The following is a 25,464-nucleotide window of genomic DNA, read 5'->3' as shown; positions in this document are numbered from 1 at the left end:
ATGGAAGGTTATTTGGAGCAGGGTGTGACCTTCTTTGCAGATTGGGGTTATCTAAAATGGGTAAAGAACAGAGCAAGATGAGAAGGCTATGAAGAAAATGAAAAGCTAGCCAAATAATGAGTAGGAAACACAATAATATCAACAGATAAGTTACTGAAGATATGAGATAAGGACTTCTGAAAATAGAAACTAGCTTGCTACTCTAAGTAGTCAACAGAGGTGGTAATTACTAAAAAGTAAATTGGGTAGAGAGAGGGAAGGGAGAAAGCAGTTTTAATGAGGAAAGTGATACAGGCATCTGAGGGCTATGGTAACATACACTTTAGTTGCCAACACTCAGTCTCAGATGCATAGTTATAATAGCATCACTAACTGACTAGCTCAAAAGCAGTTGCTAAAATTCAAAGGTATGCATTCAATTTCTATCAACAGTTTGCATATGTCTTAAACAGGACAGATTAAAAATAAGAAAGTAAAAGGTATAGGTGCAGTTTGTAACACACAATGAAGAGAATGCATCATAAATCACTCTAACTCCAAGATATGCCAGTTAATCCTGATAGAGCAGTTCACTGCAGTGATTACAGTTAAATAATAACAGTGCAAGGCAGTTCAGCAAGGAAGAATAGCTTGAGCACAAGAAAAAAACAAGAGAAATAAAATACTGGACTTATGTGGTAAGGTGAGCACACTGCATTAGAGCTTCATGGGGATGAAGTAGCTTGAAAGCATATTTTAAAAATGGTGCCCCAGTGCAGGACCAATATTTGGTAGTTTCGAAGGGGAGGGGCAAAAATACCAGGATTACAGTTACCTCATAAGATTTGCAAATTAACAGAAAGAGCTCCAACCTATGTGGAGGTATTGCCAGAAACAATCAGCAAAACTAGGTGAATTTTACTATGGCAAAAAGTATAAAACTACAGTCCTCCACTACCCAAATTACTATAACAATACAGAATATAAAAGCACTACTAGTTTAGACAAGAAGTCAAGATACATGCAAACTGAAATAAAGGGAAGTTAAGTATTATATTCCATCTGCTATGGAGGGGTGCTTGCAATCCAGGTGGTTATTGCAGTTTATTTGGAGCAAGGCATGATCTTCCTTGCAGATTGGGGCTATAAACTGAAATAAAGTGGTGTGAAGTATTTTATTCCATTTGCTGTGAAGGGATACTTACACTTCAGGTGGTTATTGCAGGTTATTTGTAGAGGTTGGGACCTTCATTGAAGATTGGGCTATAAACTGAAATAAAGAGATGTATTATTATTATATTATTATATTCCATGTGCTGTGAATGGATACTTGTACCCCAGGTGGTAATTGAAGGTTATTTGTAGCAGGTTGTAAGCTTCTTTGCAGAGTGGGGCTATGTAGCGAGCACACCACACCAGAGCTTTTAAATTAATTTATATATTTTAGAAAGGTAGCCTTTTACTTGAATTGTTTAATTACCAATAATAGTAAAAAATTCTATAAGTTTAGAATGCTCTGCCTGGTTAATGGATACATCACGTCAGTTTTAGTTAAAATGTATTGCCTTATTTCTTGTAGTACCATCCACAGTTCATTATCTAGATTAAATTTATTCATGACTTATTTCATATGAAGAATCCTGAACTATATATAAGTAATATATTGGTTTTACTTTCATTGAATTTAAGTCTGGAAATTCTCTGAAAAGAGTCAATAGTATCAAATAATTTTTGTAATGAATTATTATGATGTTTCAATGTCAATAAAAATCATCAGCAAATAGCTGAATTTTTGAAACTAAACTATCAGTGAAATGAATGCCTTTGATATTTGAGTTCATCTTAATACAATTAGTAAATGGGTCAATGACCAAAGCAAATTACAAAGGAGAGAAAGGGAATGTCTGTCCATACCCTTAGTAATTTTAATAGATCGAGATGTGCATGACCAAATCTTTATATAAGCTAAATATTTTTCATATAAGTGTTTTATTAACTGAGTAACTCTTATGAAAATCCATATTCATTCAAAGCCAGTAACATGTAATCCAGGTAAACTGAATCAAAAGCACTATTTATATGCAAACTTGCTAAAGTTATATTATCTTCTTTGAGATTAATCAATAAATGTAATAATTATTTTGATTCATGTAAGAATTCTTTTGATGTTATCATATATATTTCTATATTTTATGAATCCAGTTTTGTCTTCATCTTTTCATAAAGGGATCAACCAATTAACTCTACTAGCATATATAGCCATAAACAATTATAATTAATGTTTCAAAGAGATATTGGTCTATCTGAAGAACATTCATTTTTATTCTTACCTGATTTTAAAATTGGATGTATTAAAGTGTATTTCCCAGAAGGAAGAGTGTTATTATTTTCTTTTACTAAAGTATATACTCTTAACAGTAAATTTAAAGCTTCTCTGGGTAATAATTTATATATTTCTGGCATGATACTGTCAATTCCAGGAGCATTGTTTAGTTTTAATGTATTAATTTGTGAGTTAATCTCAGACATGTAATTGATTTGTCAGTTAAAACTTTATTTATTCCTCTGTTAGTTTATTCTTGAGGAATCTCTTAAAGAATGATTTTATTATGTGGTATGGTTCAATTTCAGTATTGTAGGAATTAATTAAAGTAAAGTTAGCTTTAAAAGACTCAAATACCTTCTAAATCAGAAACTCTTATTTAGTACCAGTAATACATACTTCTTTAATATGAGTCAGCTTTATAATATTCTTTGTTCTGTTTGCTATTCTTCTTATGGGATGCATAGAATAAGAATTTAATTTAATCTTTTCTAAGTTAATCATAGTTTTATGATGCAGTACTTGTAAATATTTTTTATCTCATCAAGTTCTTTGTGCAAATTATTGTTTCCTTTTTGCATATCTAGTTTTAGATTATGCATTTTCATTTGTAGCTCTACTAGTTCATTATTTCATTGTTTTTTTATAAACCAGGGTAAAACTCTGCCATATAAATATGATTTCAAAGAATCCTATACAAATATTTCTGCGGTATCATCAGTAAGATTTATATTTAAAAAGGTTTGAATTTCCTTACAATAGAATTCCTTAAAGTTTTTTAGATTTTTTTATATATGCTGGGATTCTAATAATGTTTACACTTTATTTAGGATTCATTCCCAAGCCAAATGTAATTGCATTATGGTCGGATAAGGGGCATGCAACTATCTTGATTTTATCAAGTTTTGAAGAAATATCTCTTGACATATATACCCTATCTGTTCTAGATTGTGTGCCATGATGATGTAAGTAATGTGTGAAAAATAATGAATTGGAGTCAGCAAATTCATTTAAACCCTTAATATTAAACATGTTATTAAAGTCATGTAATGTCTTTGATGTGGCTGATTTCCTAGGTATATTTTTGCATTAGTGTCATGATCTGATAAAATACAATTAAAATCTCCTGTGAGTATTATATTCCCCTCAGAATATTGCACATCTTCAAATTGAAGTTTGACCACCCAAACCAGGAATCTAATATAAATTAATAAATGTGTAAATCTTTCCATTGTTATTCCAGGATACTAAACAGAACAGGCTGCAATTATCATGGTATGTATTTATAATTTGGGACATCAAAGCAGAATTTCTCCACAAAATTGCTCTTCCTCTTTTTTTGTTTATAATGAGAACTTACTAAAACAGAATAGTTGTTAGAGTTAAGTCTGTCTATATCTTCTTATAATAAGTGAGTTTCGTATAGAAAAACAAGTTGAGCATTGAACTGTTTTAAAGATTTAAATAAACTTCCCTTTTTGGTACTATTATTTAAAAAACTAACATTAATGGAGATACACTTCTTATATTTGTATTGTCATTTGCAGGGTAGTTATATATAAGTACCTACTGTTACTTTCATAGAAAGAAAAAATAATATCTTAATGAAGTGAAAAGTTTATAGTTATCTTGTAATGCACTATATGTAACAATCATGGACACCTGCAAGTACACATTAAGGTTAAAAAAAAACATTAAAAAACTATAAAACAATCTGGACCATGTACCTTCTAAACCCAGTCCCAAAACTTATTACTCTAACTACTTAAAATATTTACTCTGTGCAGAAAATAGTAAATTTGATTGTGTTGATGATTGAAATTTATGTGCATCATAGTGATATGTAATTACAATCTAATTAAACTTATAATATGAAATATTTTGAGGTTTAGAACCATTCCCCCAACTGTCAGTATTAATATATAAAGAATTGTTAAGGATTTTAAATGTGTTATTAAAGAAATAAAAAGTAAGTTTTTCAGAGTTTAAACACAGCAATAGTATAAGTGTGCATATATCTACAGATTTACACTAAAACTTTTTTTAGGAATGATTAAGTAAACTTATGTGCAAATGACCAGATGCACAACAAGGAAAAAAGATTTTGATTATGTAGATGAATCAGTAAGGAGTTTATAGTAGGTATTCTTAATAATGTTATCATAAAGTCCAAAAGTAAAATATCTTGTCTTTCTAGAGAAAAGAAGTATTAAATAAGTAATAGTAAGATAAATAATTCTCAAGTCACACTAAAAAAAATTGAGTGACATTTTGTACAAATGATATAAAGTTAGTATAAAACAAATGGTGTGCATAAACACCAAGGCAATATAATTCAGATCAAACATATAGTTGATAAATAATATTGAATCAAAAGACATTACTGTCTTTCATTGCTTTTCACTATAAATATTATTCAGATGTTATAATGGTACTAAGGATAAAAACATGAGGTGTATCATAAGTTGTTGTCTCTTTTGACATTAATTAAATGTTATAATGGCAGATCTCATTAAAGTGACAGTAAGACTATCATTAGTCATTTTGACTGTAAAATATATATTAGAGCTTATTCTTTAATATTCTTGACAGCTTTTAAATTATTTAATCAAGAAAATGTAAAGGCTTATAAGCAGACTTCTTACTGCATATTAAAATAAGGAGGGTAAGAGCTTCATTCAACAAGCAATAGAAAAGGAATAAAATGTGTGCTTGTCACTTTAAATAAGAGGGAGACATAAAAGAAGAAAGTGTACAATAGTACATGCAAATATAAAACTGCAGAATATATTACTCTCATTAAGAGAGACGAAAGGCACTTGTCAATCCTTAAACTAAGAGTTAATCTCTTTAAATCTCTTTAAAAACAAGAAAACTTTAATGGCTCATTTTTGACCATTGACCTTAATACTTACATCATTGTAGAGCCATGCTGTTGAGTGCAAGTTGTTCGCATTATCTTTCTCTTTAAAAAAGTTTAAAAAAAAAAAAAAAAAAGAGTGAAACTGTGAAAACAATGCCATATTAGCTTACAATCTTGGCAGAAAGCCAAGATGGAAATAAATAAACTCCTTGAGTGTTTAGTAGTGTAGCACAAGCACAAGATGTGAAAAATGTTAATTTCAATCAGAAAATGAGATATTTCTAACTTGGAAAGTTATTTCAAACATGTAGATCAGTATAAACATCAAAAGTCAACACCAAAGCCATTTTTGCTAAAATAAATTAGCATTAGAAAGACTGCAAAATCTAAAAGAGAAAATAAATAAAAATAGAAGACTAAGAGTAGACACATAGCAGCCGTTCAAGTGCAGAAAATGAATCATTCTTGGATGTTTTATTCAATGGATACATTTTGTAAATATTCAAACTAATTGTAATTTGGTGAGCCTGGCATAGAATACTATGAGTGTTATAAGTTTAATGTGAAAAAGCTTCATATAATTATAATAAAATTATCACTGCCAAGCAGCTTTATAGAGAGACAGAAAAACATTGTTAATATATGTCACTACTTATTGTTTTCACTGCTAGAATATTTTGAAAGCAAGATACTGTTAAAACAAATGATAAAGATATGTAATATTGTACATAGTGACATGAAGAGACAAGGAGAAAACAAAATAATATATTTTTACTTTAATGTATGCTTTGAGCATAAGATCCTTTTGCTTGAGTGAGTTCAAAGTGTCATAGCTGTATGAAGTTATTCTTTGTTGAAACAAATACAAAAAGGAAAAACTTTTAAATATTATGAAAGAAGCAGTAGGAAATATAAGTAATTTATTTGTTCTTCAGTTTCTTCTTTTTCTGTGTATCAACTACTTTCTAGTTATTCTTTTCAGCCTTTCTCTGCAGTGAACCAGAGCACCAGTACATACTTTCTGCTTGTTCTAAAATGTTGCTAAATGTTAGAAAAGAAATAATAAAGTCTAAAGTATCAGATGTCTTGGTTCCTTCAGAAAGAAAGCCTTTAAGTCTATCTGGGAATGACAAATGTGTCTTGATTTGCTTCATTTTAACTCCTTTATTAAAGGGATATATTATTTTCTTCTTGAAATAACTAGCAAGCAGTAAACGTTATCATATCTTATTATGTTGTTATTAACTTTGACTGTAAAGTTTGACCAAGCAGACTTCAAAACTAGTTCTTTATCCTGGGAAGAATGAAATCTTTTTTTTTTCCGCAATACTATTTTATTGTTTTACCAGAAAGGTAAGTAAGCATTAAATATGTACAGTTATACAGAGATTGAATGCAATAAAACCATAGCATGAGAGACATACATAGGCATTGTATACCTTCCAGACCTAAAGCTATAAAACTAAATACAGCTATATACATATATACATAAAATGCTACTGACAACAACAAATAGAGAGCCCAACTCATTCAGGTGAGTGATGATGTACTTATATCTACAGCTTAAAGTATAAAATATATAATATAAAGAAAGGGGACACATCAAATCAGCACACTGTAACATCACATTATTAAAATAATGAAGTAACTATTTCAGTCCCCCTGAATAAGATCAAAAATCATTTTCCAAAATATTTGATAATACGCTTGTTTGCTGAGGCCATTTACAAATAATTTATGTGATGATATATATTTCAATGCTAGGTTCCTGAAGCCATTCCATGATAATTTGGTGCAATCCAACCAGTTTTTACTTATATAGAATTTAATTAATAAACATAGGGTAATAAGCACATGAAACTGTAGTTTGGATAATTGTATATCTGTAATATGTAAGATTGCTAGTTCCCAAGATAAAGTTGATTTTTGATAATCCATTTTTGTTAGTCTAACTTTCAAGGAGCACCAAAGTTTATATGAGTGATTACAAGACCACAAGATGTGCAGGAGATCCACTTGAGGGAAGGCACAACATGGGGAAATCTTGGGGTTAAATTTATTTAATATGCAAGGGGTGAAATAAGAATTATTATTAATCATTAATTGTGTGTACACTGGCTTTTTAAAAGGGGAAAGTTTAATTGTGGATTCTACAGCTTTAAGTTTTTGGTCCTCCATAAGGTCGTTGCTCTGTTGTTCCCAGTATTTAGAGAAGAATAATGAATTTTGAAATTTAAAGGGAAAAATTAAGTCTTATTATTGTAGATCTTAGCATGTTATTTAGTTTGCTGGATAATAAGGGAGCAGAAAAAGACCTGTGTGATTTTTAATTCCAAAATAAAGGCATTCTGGTAATTTCAAGATGTCAGCAATCCAGGATGTAAGGAAACTAACCATATCTTCCCATTCAGTCTTTTCAGGTAGTCCATAAATGCACAGATTATTTCTATGAGATCTATTTTCAAGATCTATTTTGTGTAATTAAGAAGTGTTTTGTTTAAATTCCACATTATGTTCTTCTTCAGACACTCTGCCTTCTATCTTATTTAATGATTCTTCCCTGCTGACAATCTGGATTTTCTGGTGTAAGACAATCTCCTGCAGCTGTTCCATCTGTTTTTTTACATTCATCTTTGAAATGTATCAAGCTTATTATCCATTTTGCCAATCTTTATCGCTAGAGGATATATGCTGTTGAGTAAAGATTGTAACTCTTTCTTGAAAGACAAGTTCTGTGAGTTGTTTTTAGAATAGGTCATACTGAAGAACTGTCAAAGACCTTACTGCTTGTAATTGAAAAAGAAATAATAACATAAAAGTTCAAAAACAAGATAAAAACTTCAAGGTTTCTTAATAGATGAAGAATTCTACAGATGATAAGTCCAGTACCTCAAGTACTTGAAAATTCTTCTCAGAAATATAATTTAGATAGTAGAGCTAAGAAGAAGTGCTGTTAGCTTGGCTCCATCTTGACCATACCCCCCATGTAAAAATGTTTTTGAAAGGGGTTTTGAATAGGAGGCCTTTTTACATGTCAGTGTCCCCTCCTTGGCATCTTATTTTCGTGTTAGAGAAGCTAACACTTGCTCCATTTGAATCAGCTAACCTAGCTGACTTGAGGTTCTTAATATAGTAAACCGTTTTACTGATTGCTCTTACCTCTGCAAGGAGGGTACCAGAGTTGAAAGCTCTTATGGTGAGTCAACTCTACATCATTCTCCATAAGGATAGTTTTTTTTTTTGAGAATTAATCCTTGTTTTATGCCCAGAGTGGTATCTGAGTTTACTTTAAGCCAAACTATTCATCTGCCCATTTTCTTTCCTGAACCTAAGAATACTCCATACCTTGGATGTCCACAGACAACTCAGGTACTATCTTGACAGAACTACATATTTCAGATGTTCGGATCAATTGTTAATTTCTTGTGAAAGTAAACAGAAGGGACGCATTGTGTCAAAGCAGACTATTTTGAAATGGTTGTCTAAAGGTTATTACCTTTGTTATATTCACATGACAAATCAATTCCAGGCAGGGTCAAGGGCCACACTGCCAGGGCCTTGGCTTCTTCTATATTTTTTTGGAAAGGGTTGGATTCTAGAAGTATTCGAGTAGCTGCTACATGCCGCACTGTACATACTTTTACAATCATCATAAGGTTGATTCCCTCTCTATGTCTAGATCAAGCTTTGCTAGGACTATTCTCCAGCAGTGATCAACAGGAAGAACACAGCATAGTTGTGTAAGTTGAACATATCATAACAATAAATGTTCGAATGATCATGTCTGTAGTTGCCATTCCCTCCCTCCATCACCCTTGTTTTAATGAGGGTGTGGACATTTATTTTTTGTTATTCCTAGCATTATTCTTTCAGAGCTCAGCCTCCCCTCTGTCTGTTGGCAAGAAAGCTCTGAAGGGCTTTGTCCTAAACTAAAAAAATGAAATGGTACTGATATATCTGCCTTGGATTCTATTGTGGTAAATATTTCTGACTTTCACTGAGGGACAATATAGAGTTTTGAATTATGGACTTAAGTTTATTCCAACTGTTATACCTCGCATCCATGAATTAAAGTGTGATGTATTTAGGTTTTGTCGCAAATTACACTTGGCATATTATTTTGAACATAAAAATGATGCTGAAATTGTTTTACATACTGATATGAATAGTAGTTCAGAGGATAGCTTTTTTTCATGTAATTCCGATATCATGAATGATTTAATAGATGGAGATGACTTTAATGGTTATAGTTTATTTAATACTAGTAACATCAAATGCAAAAGTGAATTCATTCCTTCTTATACGCATGATGGTATAAAGAATTTTACACAGATGTTAAATTATGCCATTGAATGTGAGTCTGACTTATTTATGAAAGACAAAGAGAATTTTGTGTACAATCTGACCATGCAGGAATGGAGGGATCTACAAACATTAGCTAAGAACAAAATATAGTTATTAAACCCTCTGATAAGGGGGGTAAAATAGTTATTATGCATGTCCAACATTACTATGCTATTTGTATGGATCATTTGAATAGCAATGTAGTTTATAAAGTTAGTAATTTGAATGAATATAGGCAGGCAATGAAGAATTTTCAAATGTTGTTATATAAAGGGCATCGTTTAGGGTATTTCTCAAAAATTGATCTGGATAAAAAATGTAATTGTGGTTATAGTGAATTGGCAGTATTTTACTGTCTTCCAAAAATCCACAAAGACATCCATTGTCCACCTGGTAGGCCGATAGTATCAGCGGAGAAATACTTTTTATCAAATATTGGTTATTTGCTCCATGAAATTTTGTTACCATATGCTGTAAAATTACCTTCCTATATTAGAGATAGTATGGACTTTTTGGATAAGCTATCAAATAGAGTATGGCCAAAAGACATGTATTTTATAACATAGGATGTGGTGTAGTCTATACACCAATATTAAGCATGATCATGGTCTAGAAGCAGTTCGTTATTTCATTGGTGATAACCCTAGGGGGGATTACATAATGGAACTGTTTCCTTTTTGTCTTGAAAATAATTATTTCACATTTAATAATGTCATCTTCCATCAATGTCAAGGTACAGCCATGGGGGCTCCTTTTGCCCCCATGTATGCGAACCTTGCTATGAGTTTATATGAATTGGAGTATTTGTATCACTCTGAATGTTTCAATAATCATGTAATGTATTATTATAGATTTATTGATGACCTAATTTTTATATGTCAAGGAGGTTGTGAAGAAGTTAATAAATTTGTTAGTGGGTTACATCAGAATCGGTTTGGTTTTTGCTTTAATGGTTTGCAAGCTGCTAGGGCTGTAACTTTCTTAGATATTGCACTTACTATTAATAATGATGAATTGATTACATCAATTTATAGGAAATTTTAAGATGGAGGTTGGTATTTATTTGGCAGTAGCTGTCATCCACCCCATACTATTTCTTCACTTCCTTATGGTGATTGCCTTAGAATCAGAAGACTATGCAATAATGAGGTGGATTTTAATAGAGAAATTGATAGACTATATCATATGTTTATTTCTAGGGGATACCATCCAGATAATGTATCTACTGCTATCAATAGGGTTATAGAGGGAGGCCAGAATTATGTTCAAAATCATGTTGATATGTATGAAAATAGGACAGATAAAAAGAGAAAAATATATTTTATTACCACTTATGGTTTATTTTGTTCTATACTTATTGATATAGTAAAATATTATTGCCATTATTTATTTAAATATAATGAACTAGCCAATATTTTGTGTCCTTATGTAGGTGTTTCATACAAGAAAGGTAGAAACCTTAGGGACATCTTAGTACATAATAATTTTATTTTTCCAGTTGACCCTATTACTATTGTTGATATACCCTTAGGTACTTATTCTTGTGGACATTGCAATGTCTGTATATATATATATATATATATATATATATATATATATATATATATATAGTCAGAATATTTGATTTTATTAATGGACACAGGTTTTCTCCATCAGAAATATTTAATTGTGAAACACAAGGGGTTATTTATGCCCTACAATGCTCATGTGGCCTTGTATACATTGGAGAAACAAAAAGAAAGTTTAAATGCAGGCTACAGGAGCATATTGGGAATATAATAAACAATAAGACAGAGAGACCTATGGTCAAACATTTTTTAGAATGTCATAACTCCAATGTACATGATTTAAAGGCTAGCATTCTTAAAAGATTACCTGTAGGATTTTGTTCAGATGAAGTATATAAAAGGAAACTAATGCATAAAGAGAGTCTGTATATTTTAAAGTTTAATACTATGTCCCCTTTGGGATTTAAATTTTGATCTAATTGATTGCTTTTAATTGTATAATTGATGTGTGTGTGTGTGTATATATATATATATATATATATATATATATATATATATATATATGTATATATAGATAGGTGTGTCTTTTTATAGTTTTTTGTACTCCTTGAAGGCTTGTGCCGAAGTGCTGGAGAGAGAATAAATTCTGTTGACTGATCTTGGTTTCTGGTTGTTGTATTTCTATTTGTGCCTAAACTTGCCTTTTAGTCTGCTCACCCAGAGCTGTTTGATAGTTTTGGAGCAGGGAATGTGCTTTGAAGCTTTAGAGGATGCCTGGTTGCTATATCATAGGAAGGATACAACCCATTTCACAAAGGCTACTGCTGTACCTCTCAACCTGTTAGAGCAAGAAATCTGGACAAAGCCAAAAAGCAAAGTGGGACAAAGGCCCAAAAATAGGGAACATTTTTAAATGTTGCTCTTACAAACTTAGAAAGATAGTAGAATAGCATGTTTTGTATTAGCATGAATTTTCTGAAGGGTATGACATATGAAACTCAAATGTCTGTCATTATTTTCCAACTTTAATATTTAATGATTTGCCACCGATTTGCCAGAAGAACACCAATTTATGAAATACAGACCAAAAATATGAGGCAAAAATTTGGACATTCTGCGAAAAACTGTACAGTTGAAAAGTATGGCTACTGCAGCAGTCATCATTTGAACATCTACTGTTATGGTAAGTTCAACTTACACAACTGTACTTTAGGTTCTGAGTTTTAGAAGAATCACATTTTCATCACTTCTTAGACTCATTCAAATGTGTTAATCCTTCATTAAAATTAACTTATGTTTCCCATCCTGTGTTAGGTAGGTATCTTGAAAAGTATGGAGCCTTCTGTGTTCTTCATATAAATTCCACAAAATCAGCATAAGATCTATAATGGATAAACAATTAAGGCCCATTGGGATCCTAATCACAGCATGACTGCTCATCACGGACTGAGTTCTTCACTACATTTTCAGTGAAGGTTGTTTAGCAGGGCATTAGTCATGAAAACTTCTAGTTGATGAAAAGCTCAAGAGGATGGACTATTTTAAAATAATTTGAATTAATTATTTCAGACTTTGAGTTATTAACAGCAGTAGGCAGAGAAACTTAAACAGAATTGTTGTGAAAACTTGAGGTTTTAATGCATAGTATTCTTTCCAGCATTTCTTTCAAAGCCTTTAGAAATCAGCATCCTTTGGCAGGATAATGTTTATCATAGTCATTTTATCATTATTTTATCTACTCTGTTGTATACTGATTAAAATAAGCAGGTAGACCTTTGCTAACTAGTTCTGTTTCTGTCAAGGCTACATTTTGTGCAGCTGTAACTTATCATCCTTGTGTTCATGTGGGCCTTCTATGTCATGTGCAGTTTCCCCTTACATTCCAAACTCATGTTGATAAGTGATCTGCGAATCCTATGAATTAACTGTAAGTACATTTTAGTTGAAAAATTCAAATACGAGGTACACTGTGAGCTGAAATCAAAACATTTAAGTTACAAAAGTTGAAATGGTAGGTAATTGTGCTTGTTCTAAGTCAAGCCTCAGTTCAGCCTGAGTGCACATTGATAGGATTAGTGACCTCTGGCAGTTTACTGGTTAAAAATTGTTTCCCTTGCACTTTATCAAATGTCCACTTGGTTGACAAATACAAGAGATGTTGTTCAATGGATCAATGTTAAATCATCGAACGCTTAAAAAAGCGAACAATGATTTATTGAACTCATGTAAGCAAAAGCTCACAATCTTGAATGCTTAGAACAGCAATTTTTTATCTAAGGGAAAACAATTGCTGTTTCACAAAAAAAAAAAATTAAAACATTACATAAAGTGGGGGGCTTCCCCCACACCCCCCTACTTAAATATGCCAACCTCGAGATTGCACTACAGTCACAAAAATGGAAAAGTAATGGAAGTGGCCAAGAAATTTCTTTCCCAGGGAAAGAATTCCCTTATATGTCGTTTCGCTATTTTGTCTTTTCATGCTTTCAAGTTTGATCAAGATGCATTCAAAAGAATGTGTCTTCGATCATTTAATAGGAACCCTGTTCAGTTACGATGGTACAGAGTGTTGAGTGATGCAAATGTCAACTTTACGTTTTGTCGAGACAGGTGAATATGGTTGGGGCGGTAGATCCCACCTGACCTCTTTAGTAATGGGTGACATATTTGCAACACCTCTGGGCAAGCACAAAGCAGTGACCTCATAAGAAGAAAGCGTACTTTGGCCCTGGTGCATATGTTTAAGCACTTGTTCATCACACTTCTAACTGGATACTATTCATCACTTTTACCACTTTACAGGAAGAAGGTAAGAGGAAGCGAGGATGTCCAGCAAAGAGGTGAATGGATTGTGTGAAAGAAGATCTGTGACAGTCAGGCATGTGTCTTGAAGAAGGCAGGAGTGTTGCACTGAATCGAGAGAGATGACGACAGTTAACATGATACTCCGACCCAATGTAAAAAATAGGGAAAAAGGGGGCTGATGATGATGATGATGATGATGATGATGCAGCCTGCAGGACTACTGCTACATGTATACAGCCTGCAAAGCTACTTATACATTCTATACAGCCTGCAGGACTACTGCTACAGTACCTACATCCACTCTTAGAACTGCATTTCAGTGGTCCATTTCCAACGCCTGTGATTTTACAGAAAGTTTACCAGAACATCAGAACCACATTGATTGTCAATTTCCCAATCCCTCCTACCCTCATTCAAGAACAAGATCACAAGATAAACATTTGCACTTGATGTGGATGCTTTTGCTCTTTTTTGAAAGTAACAGCTCACCTTTTTTTTTCCATGAGACAATAACGACTTGAAGGTGGTGATTTTCATCCAAACCATTTCAGTCTGAGTGACAGTCATTCTAGTGTAAATCAGAGATCACAGACAGTTAAGACCAAGAAGACAACATAACCTGCAGACAACAGACAGGTAGCACCTAGATCCCCAAAGTGGATACTGTCCAAATTGTGGAAGCACACCAATATCATGTCAATGAAAATTATGCACAGAAGAGGCATATGAATACGTTCTTGGCAGACTTCTTTGTCCACCCATAATGCATTTGGCTTAACAATGAAAGTATGGGCATTGCCCTTACCCTGTAAATATAGGGATTCAGTGGCATGGAGCAGTGGCTCCTAAACTGTGGACTGCTGTAATACCTTCTACAAGACCTTATGATTTCATGATCATCTGCCTTCATTGAGTCCACAATGTACACATTGTTTGTACTGGCAGAATTCCACAATCCTGGTAATGCATACGTAAGGACCTTCACCCTTGTTCTAAGGCCAGAGCAAGACCTGTTTTGCTGCTAAACCAGATGATCAGCCACTAAAGTTGTCTTCCTGTATCCTGAAAAAGGTCTTCCCTGACAGTGTAAGAACTGGGATACCAATCACTTTGGAGCACCTCCCACCTCCTTTTTGAAACAGTAGCCACCACACAGTTTGCCACTCAATGCAAATTGTTCCCACCTTCTATACCTCAATGAAAATGTGTGCTATCCATGACTCCTCCACAATGTTCAGTAACTTCAGCATTTCTGGTAGATCTCCTCTACTCTTTCAGCCTTACCTCTCTGAAACCATTTAATTAATACAGTGGTTTTATTTATAAAAATGGATCACTACTCTTAGAACAACCTCACAGTGCTACAGCATTGACCCCTCTGATTTGATAGAATGTCTAACACAATCTGTGAACTACATTGATGCAATCCAAAAACATTCAGCATATCTTCTCCAGAGCACTCCAACACCTGGACATATGTTTTTTGTATGCAACCTTTCTTGTCTGTTGACATTTATCAGTCATATCAAGAGCTAGAACTGCATCAAAGGTGTCCTTCTTTAACTCTGTGACTGTAATAAAGTAAATGTGTTACTTAAGAGAAGGCCTCTGAAACACTATTGCACCTGTCTAGCTGCTTTCTTCTTTTGTTCTACCACTGACTACGAAACTCTTTCAAGTAAGCTGTACACACAGTTTAAAAAATAAGAGGCAAACTATATTGTACTACTAACTAGACAAAGATGAATTCCATCAAATTCTAATAATGGGGAAGGGGCATTCTCTAATTTAATTTTCTTAACTTGAAACTAATTTCTTAATAACTTGAGACAGTTTTCAAACAGTCACAAAATTCACTCATGCTCTGCAAGTATCTCTCTTGCAATGTAAATGCTTCCACAGCCTGCATCCAAATTTCACCATTACTGGTACATCGACAACCACCACCACCAGCTGCAACTTCTTAAGCTGCATTAAGCTTATTCTCCATGATTTGGGTATAGCCGATACTGTTGTAAGCGATTTGTTTACCCTGTTCAGGGAAAATAAAACTTGTTGTAATTTTGGCTTAATTGTTTCAACCGTATGAACATTACTCACTTTTCCAAAGCAAAGAATATGTAGTTATTTCTGCAAAACATCTAAAAGATTTTTGTATTGAAAGGTGAGCACTAAATCTAATCGTTGGTCTCCTGTGGGAGAATGCCTTTGTAATTATTTTCCTATAGTAGGGTACTATCTGCTGTCTTGTGATTCTCTGTGAGATGGGCAACTAATTTCAGTACAAATATACTGCTGAAGATTATTCACACTAAATGATTCTAATGCATAGCACTGTAACTGGTACATTTTGTACAAGCTTGATTCAGGATTAAAAGATTTCAGATTGTGTGTGTTTTTCTGCTAATTGCTTGTTTTCTTGCCAGGCTGACTGACATAAATGTTGGTCTCAGTTATGGAATGTTTAACACATTAGCTCTCAAGTTCATATATGTATTTGCATTTAATTAGAATAGCTTACACAATACTTGTCTTTTGTATGTGTTACATAACTGTTGCCACTGAATTTTTTTTTACAAATATCTTGTATTTGCAAGGTGCTGCTATTTCTTCTAACAAGGCTGTTATCGTTGGCCTAATTATCTAACCATGTTGTATGCCTGCTTGTTTGCATTAGGTGATGCTAGACAGACAATTAATATTGAGTTCACACTTACTTTAACCAGGCTTGTGAAACAGTGGAATCCTAATTATCTGCAGTGGGTGCCTTGCAAGTATATGCAATTATTTTCAGCATACTCAAATAACTCAAAATGTGTATTAAATTTAGCTGTAAAACAAAAACTTCATCTTAACAACAACAAAAAAATGATATCACAATATGCTAATCAAAAACATTTCATATGCGTATTAAAAATACAATAAATACCTGTTATAGGGTGCTCTTAGGCTTTAAAACTATGAGCTAGATTCTAAAAGAGTTGCTCCCTCAGTGTAAGTGACCATCATTGGTGTAAGGTTTATCTATAACCAAGCTTACACTGGGGCCAGATTTGGAAAGGCCTGCTGTCAGTGTAAGAACAAGTCTTTTGGGATCTGGTGCTATAAATTGATGGCATAGCATTCTTTTGTTCATTGTTTTGAAAGTTAACTGCCAATCTGCTCTCTTGACCTCTGGGTCTATGACGGTTACAGAAATATAGTTTTCTGTTATATCTCTGGTGTATGACTGTGGTCTTACGCAGATACATGTAACTACTTAAACAGCTGCATTCATCTGAGGTGCTACAAAGTTAAATTTGTATTTTCCAGATGTTTTCCTCCAGGGCTGCTTTGTATTTCCAGATGTTTTTCTCCAATGCTGCTCCTTTAGTGTGCACTTTCACGGAAGCCATTTTCACAGGTTTTTTTTCCTGAAATTATTTCATGGTAACATTCCAGTCAAAGCAGAAATTATATATAAGGTATTTTCAGAACAAATGTGTATTATACCAGAATGAAAAACTGGAGAAACTATGAGTTATATATTTTTCTCTATTGAGTGTAAGATGTTACAGAAATGTTGGACTTCAATACCAGAAAAGACAAATGCAAGTCTATTGAAAAATGACAATAAACTATTGTTTATAAGAATGGCAGAGGAGGACAGTGCAGATAAAGCTGATAAAATGATTAGATAATATGTTTGGGTAACTTGGCAAAGGAGATGTGCTATGTAATAAAGACTGAGATATGAAAAAAGTAATTACAGAAGTATTTAAATGGTTATACATTAAGGGAAGTGGATGATGAGTTGTAAATTCTGTTTTCTTAATGCGTATGGGACTTGTTTTTCTTGAAGGTTAGACTGTGATGTATATATAAAATGGATGGATATTGATTCACCCTATTTTTATTAAACCGTTAATTAAAACAATACTCCATTTGATAACTGTTATTGGATCTTTGGCATCCAACTGAGTTCTTCCTCATCCAGAGGCTGGTAAACTCAGAAGTGTGGAATCCTCATTTATGCTGTATGGTAGTATCAAAGAAAGGCTCTACAGCTCTGATGTGAGAGTAAAACCCACAGTATTCAGACCTTCCACCATCAAATGTGAATGTGTTACATGTTGAGCCAATAAAACTTGTAGGTCACTGGGAACAAAATTGTCCTTCACTCCAAATGTAGGATGTAATAGTCACAGACTGCACTGTTTTCCTGAATAGCTCACTACCTTATAAGCTATTTTGTACAGACTATTGCCCCCCTGCTAGTTGAGACTTCTGGCAACACAACACAGCACATTAAATGGTCCATCTACTCCCAAGAATTTGGAGATACAGTATACTTAACCCAGCTAGTACTGTTTAACCAGCTGACCCCCCCCCCCGACACTCACTGCACCTTGTAGCCTACCTCCCTGACCTCTTTGATTATATCACTAGAGACTACGTTTTTACCTGCCTTGTCCATCTTCCCTCATTCCATTATGCTACATTTCCTCTTCTATGTTTACTTCTCTACTTAATCCAGTCACTGTAACTCCCTTCAATGCACTTGCAATATTAGGCTCTATGGAACCCCTTTTCAAACTAAAACATTCTCACCTTCTTATTCCTAAGACTTGTTTGTCATAGTGCTAAGCCTTTTTTATATGTTTGGTGCACGCTTTTCTTTATTTTTATCATGCCAGTTGAATGTTTCATAAAAATGTTACTGTGAACTGTCATTCCTATCGAATCATTTCCAATGCACTTGTGCCAAATTAACTGTTGTATTTTCTTTCTTCAATGTTACTCTAATCTATTATAATTTGCTTGCAAGCAATCACACAAGTAACATATGAAGCCTGTATGTAATTTCAGGTTTTTTATCCTACTTTGGCCTATGTTGAACATGGACCAGCCCATTTCCCTAGTTGATGTGCTTATAACTAAATAAATGCAATTTTAAAGCTTTTGCAGACATACTTAGTGATATAAAATCTGATTGATATGATCTACAAAACAAATACACCAAAGAAAGACATTGTATTTTACAAATGGATATAATAATGAGTGGAACGGGAATGATATAATCTGTCTAAGCATTAAATGTGATATAAGTGTTTGGACATGTGTGTGTGTGTGTGTGTGTGTGTGTGTGTGTGTGTGTGTGTGTGTGTGTGTGTGTGTGTGAAGACTTCCCTACACAATCTTGAGTAGAAATTTCCCAAGTATCAATAGCTTGCATTAAAAAAAAGTCAAACGCCATAAGGCTGAATGCTTTTCTTCATAGGAAATCATTTTTGGTGTGATATCTGTGTGTTCCAGCAAGGATTCACATTTTAGTGAAATTTCTCTCTCCTTAGAGCAAGTGCCCCCCTCGGAAAAAAACAAGAAAAAAGGAAATGTTTGCCCTTTTCATTTTCAGGAGTTGTTATTCATTCTGTCATGCGTTGACTTTCTGGAAGTCAGTGTTTTATAGAATAACAGTGTATAACTGTATGAAACATGAACATGAGGAATTGGTTTTAGAAGCAGACACCGACTACATAGTTCTGTACAGTGAAAACCTACTTGCCTGTTATGTGTCTTCAGGATTATAGTCTTACTAAGCAGGTTATTTTACATTTTGACAATATAGTAGCAGTTATTTGCAGCTTTTTACACAATTGTAGCATATTGCTAATGTGAGCATCATTTTATGTATTTCAGGAACTACAATACCAGCTCTTCTTAACAGTACGTCTAATAATATGTACCTGAATTTCCAGTCAGATAATAGTATATCAGCTGCTGGATTCCACCTTGAGTATACAGGTAATTAAGTTTTGCTATTCATATTTATTAAGACCTTTATACCATTTATATGGGTAATGCTCATTCCAGTTTTATGGATTTAATTTATTACACTTTCTTCTTTTTGAAAATTGAGATTTCTGACTTAGATGTCACTTTCAAAGAGGTGTAATTCCTTTCTTTTTTTTCCTTTTGAGGATTCGGCAGGGTATTTTAGACACAAGTGTTTGTCCTCCATGTGTAGTTTATATGTACATTAGACAAAAATGTCTGTTTTTCATGTATACCCTATCTGAACATATATGTCCTGCACCTCTAAAGAATAAAGTACAACTCTATAGGAAATACAGTGAATGCTGAAACTTTTTGTAACACATTTAAAGCTTTTTTTAATAGATGAACCTGCACCCCTTCAACCTGTGACATAGGGACTGTCAATCCTGCTACCCTCAACACACCCCAAAGACACATACACACACACACACACACACACACACACACACACACACACACACACACACACACACACACACACACACACACACACACACACACACACACACACACACACACACACACACACACACACAAAGACACACATATAAATGAACATCTGGTTTATCAATCAGGCATTTTATCAGATGTGTGCTTTGTTGTAACAAGTAAGTGGTGTGTATGTGTGTGTGTGTGTGTGTTTGTGCATGTGCGTGTGCGTGCGTGCGCGTGTGTGTGTGTGTGTGTGTGTGTGTGTGTGTGTGTGTGTGTGTGTGTGTGAAATAGTCTGTTTATTTCAGTGCTACTACAAACATAAAATAACTGTTTTTTCTAAGATTTGTCCTACTCAATCACTATTAATTAAATATGAGCAAAGAGACAGCTTCCATTTCTATCCAATAATTTTTTTGTTTTAATTTACTCTACTTTTTGTGGGATATAACAATTGATACACTAGGGTCATTAAAAAAATCCCATCATCCCTTATAGATGAAACTTAAAACTACATTTAAAACATGTTGATTTATTCAAGCAGATCCTGTGTAAACTAAACTAAGAGTAGAGATCATTTCCTTAACCTGCAGATGTTTTTTCAGCTCATGTTTTTCCTGATAGTTTGACAATCATTGTTAAGAAACTGCGTCGTATTTCATGTTAAGAACTAATACATTATGCTCCTGCAGTAATCAAAAGTTTTAACCAATAGATGGAGAAAAGCTTAACTTAACTATCAGAAGTGTAAAGAAAGTACACTTTTAAAAATTTCCAAGTATGGCTATTATTTTATGGAAATGGAACATAAGCTCTTTAATGCTTCATTAATTTGAACCATATCCTAAAAAATAGGGTTGCATGTATCAAAATGTCACCCCTTAATTACAATGTTAATACAAAGTGTCTTACTTTAAAAAAAGCAAAAACTATATATAGTTTCCACATTCAAAGAAAGCACACCACATATTGAGCAGTCATGCAAGTGATTCCTCTGAATTTATGTAAACATTATTATTTTTAATAGTTGAGCATCTCTGTCAGTCTTTATTATAGCCACACTTTACTAAATTCCCATTTTAATGCAAAATGAACAGCAGTGTTATTTATATACTTTTCTTATCTTTAAGATCCTAGGTGGTTAACATAACATTTAAGCTTTTTGCTCACAAACATAAGGTACAGGTTTTAATTCTCAACTATAGAAAGTAATATTGGCTATACTTAAAATGGCCCACAATGGTACCTTGCCTAGTACTTTGCTATAAATGGATGACATTCCATTTTGATGTGTTTAAATGTTATAAGCTAAAATAATAAAATATCACATTCAGAAATTAAAAGAAAAATGAGGTAAAGAAGGGCAAAATGTGTAGGGCCCAAATAAACATTTTATTTCAAATGCTGTTTCATTTGTGGTTGACAACAAGCTTTCTACATTGTGATTCTGACGTTGTGCATAAAGTTCCTTCACATGATGCTAGTCTGCAATTTGGCAATTTAAAACAACGACAAAATTAAACCGTGTATTAGTTATCTACTATGAAATGATTCCTTATACAAGAAAATTAGTGAAAGGACAATGCTCTTATTTTTTGGTACTTAATCCCCCCCCCCCCCCAAAATGGCATTAATGTAAGACTATATGTAAATATATATATATATATATATATATATATATATATATATATATATATATAGGTATATCTATATATATGTGTGTGTATGTGTGTGTGTGTGTGTGTGTGCGTGTGTGTGTGTGCGTGTGTGTGTGTATGTGTAAAATCTCTTTGATGAGCATTTCTCAAGACAGCTGTTATGAGGATAAAAGCTGCCTGCTTAATTCCACCATAGGAACAACAGTGCAGCCTGAGCTCATTTTCAGAAAATCCATTTCTAATACCATACAGAAAACAAATGTTCATAACTCTTTAAGTATAAGAGCTACACTAAAAATGTAAACGCAAAAGTTGTTCAGCAGACACTGACCTTTCCAACAGTGTAAATGTTGATAGTGCATATCAAAGTCATTATTAAATATTCGGCAAGGAATGCTGATATTGTGCATATTTTTTACCTTTTTGGAAAAGCAAAGCACAATATCTTGGTCTATGTGCCATGCAGACCCATACAATTTGAATTTACTTTGTTAGTATGAATATCAGCTTTAAAATGATACCTTAACCATTACTGTGTGATGCTCCTTTCATGAGATATTCACAGAAATATGATTAATATATTATTTCTCATAATTGATAAATAAACAAAGCATAATATCTATCACGTGTAACAGACAGAGCCTACTTATCAGTATAGAAGTTGTGCAACTGAATGTCAGCTTCAAAATGATGCATCATCTGTGTGATTACCATGCTCCCTCGCAAAGATATGGGCATAATAATGAGAAGTACTGTAAATGTTTAATTTTCATATTCTTACAAGACTAAACAAACTGTGATATCTGTACGTGTGTACAGTGCACAGACACAGTTCTTTTACTGTGTTGTAAGGAGTAACACTGTCTTCAAAATGAAGTATTACTTCACACAATGAGATGCTCCCTTGCAAAGTCATTTACCAAAATATGAAAAAAATCATAATTTCCATAACCTAAATCCCAAACAAACTTTGATATCTGCACGTGTCAAACACACAGGCACAATTCTTTTACCATGTTGGAACCAGCAATATGTTTTCAAAATGAGATATTACTTGGCACATTCAGATGCTCCCTTGCAAAGTTATTTACCAAAATATGAAAAAAAAATCATAATTTCCATAACCATAAGTCCCAAACAAATGTTGCTATCTGCACGTGTCAAACATACAGGCACAATTATTTTACCATGTTGGAACCAGCAATACTTTCTTCAAAATGAGATATTACTTGGCACATTCAGATGCTCCCTTGCAAAGTTATTTACCAAAATATGAAAACAATCATAATTTCCATAACCTAAATCCCAAACAAACTTTGATATCTGCACGTGTCAAGCATACAGGCACAATTCATTTACCATGTTGGAACCAGCAATACTGTCTTCAAAATGAGATATTACTTGGCACATTCAGATGCTCCCTTGCAAAGTTATTTACCAAAATATGAAAACAATCATAATTTCCATAACCTAAATCCCAAACAAACTTTGATATCTGCACGTGTCAAGCATACAGGCACAATTTATTTACCATGTTGGAACCAGCAATACTGTCTTCAAAATGAGATATTACTTGGCACATTCAGATGTTCCCTTGCAAAGTTATGTACCAAAACATGAAAAAGAAAATCATAATTTCCACTAATGAACCCAGGACAGGCATGGGACTTCAGTGGCAGGCAAGGCCATCTGATCTGTTTGATAGCTGTGCTGGCTACCCACTCAGACAGCTGATACCACTGCAGTCTCATGACCTCCTTCAGTGTCAGCAGTCTGCATTACCTATGCCTTTTCTTTTTACGTGTCCATTTAGCAATGGACCTAAGGGATCAAGTTCTATATTAGCAAGCCCTTCCTGTCATCTAAAGTCTGCACATGCCTGATAAAGCAGAGTAAAAACAGAAGTATTGCAGGATGGTCACTGACATATTAGATTGTACGTGGTAGCATTCTCCTAAAACTGTTGTTCTTTCTCAGCACCCTCCCAGCTCCTTACCACAATTATTTGTCAACTCAGAAAAATGCATTTTACACAACACATTTCATAATAGAGTTTTACTTACCATACTGGTCCCTAATTGGTCATGGGTGTTTTCCATTCTTCTCACAAGCTGCATATTACCAATCCTGCATAGCTCTTCTCACGCCATTGTGGAGGTCAGTCAAGAACAGCGCAATTCCCTCCTCAGTTAGGTGAATGCCATCCCTTCTGAACAGGTGAACATCTTCTGTGGTGATGCTGTCATGACAGATTGTAGATCCACCGACCCTGTGCATCAAGCCATGCATGAACCCATTCTGTAAACGACTGGCCTTGTGAGTTGCCCGTTGACTATTTGCTGTTTTCCATATCTGCTGAGAAATTATGTCAGACCACACTAAATGACAAATGTGGCCACCACGACTGCAGGTGTTCAAAAATTGCTCTGATTTGAAACTGTAGCCTTCCAAGTGGAAATAAACTGATGTATGAAAGTCAAATGTTAACCTTCTCTAATTTTATTTATTTTCACAGACCATGTCTAAGTCAAAAGTCATCTGTCTTATAATATGAATTTCATTGTATTTGCAAATATCTGCCATGGCGACTAAGTCATTGTTGATAGAGGTCTGTAGACTAGTATTTCTGCACAATTAAGGAATATAAATAAATAGATAAACACACACAGACACACATACACGCATACATAAACAAAACCATTGCACACTTCTCCATGCCTTATGTCCCACTTTTTCATTCAGCTTTATTATATTGCAAAGATCTTGCACAGGTGTATATACCCAATGATTTTTTTTTTGATTCCTTCAGGACTTACAGTACATTTCATATCAGATAAGGCCGTACATTGCATTCCATGTCCATTTGTCCACTTTTTTGAAACTTGCTGGATAACATTATTGTTTTTAAAAGTTGACTAATAAGTATCATATTCAATACCATAATACTGTGTTATATGAGAAGATGAATTTTAATATTATGCACAATGAAGTTCAGCTTATTTTGCCTTCATTTGCCATCAGTATCAGTTTTGTCAGTTAAATCAGTGGAATCCATTGTGTGGACAGAAAGGTTGTCCAACTTTTATCAAGAAGATTCTTAGCCTTTACTCAGCTCTTGTTAGGCCAATCATTGAATATAATTCCCCCTTTGGCCTGTATCTGTTCAGATACATGGAACAAGTACAACACCCACAGAAATATCTTACTAAAAGGATACAAGGCCTAAACAACATGTCCTACATTGACCAACTCGAAGCCCTGTCAGTATGCTCGGTATCCTACAGATTGCTTAGGGGTGACCTGTGTCTGGCATAGAAGATATCCTTCAACCTATTACTGATGGATTTACTGCATATAAGTAAGCCAAATGGCATAAAAAATACTTAGTCTAGGGATGTAAACCTCTTCTACAACATCAGCATAATGGTTTGGAGGGACAGGTATATTTTGCAGAGGATGCCACTGCTTTGAAACAAACTCCACATTCATATAAAACAAAGTTCATCCCTGTCTATTTTCAATCATAACTTAAATATATAAATGGGAAACACCAAATTTACTCCAGGACTGTCCTCTATACTACTAATGGACAAATGCAGCTCCTAAATGCTTTATCCCATGCATGGGTCCCCTCAAATTATCTATAGTATGATTCCAGTTATTATCATCAGGGTAATTATACAATTATCGACCATTGAATGTGTAAGGCCAAGCTATATCAAAATCGGATAGGTA

At 33.7% G+C, this 25,464-nt stretch overlaps 1 protein-coding gene across 1 annotated transcript in view; it reads left to right on the top strand.

The window, feature by feature from the left end:
* LOC122797720 (CUB and sushi domain-containing protein 3) overlaps positions 1–25,464 on the top strand; it is a 5,249,173-nt gene that overhangs the window by 4,091,803 nt on the left and 1,131,906 nt on the right. The window contains exon 37 of the mRNA XM_044066251.1: positions 19,502–19,606. Within this exon, the coding sequence (XP_043922186.1) occupies positions 19,502–19,606 (105 nt within the window). The remainder of the gene's footprint in view (positions 1–19,501; positions 19,607–25,464) is intronic.

Source organism: Protopterus annectens, chromosome 3.part1 (assembly GCF_019279795.1).
Source record: "Protopterus annectens isolate FY-2018-M chromosome 3.part1, PAN1.0, whole genome shotgun sequence".
NCBI classification, from domain to species: Eukaryota; Metazoa; Chordata; order Ceratodontiformes; family Protopteridae; genus Protopterus; species Protopterus annectens.
The sequence above is the reverse complement of the archived record's forward strand: the minus strand, read 5'-3'. Positions and strand labels throughout refer to the sequence as shown.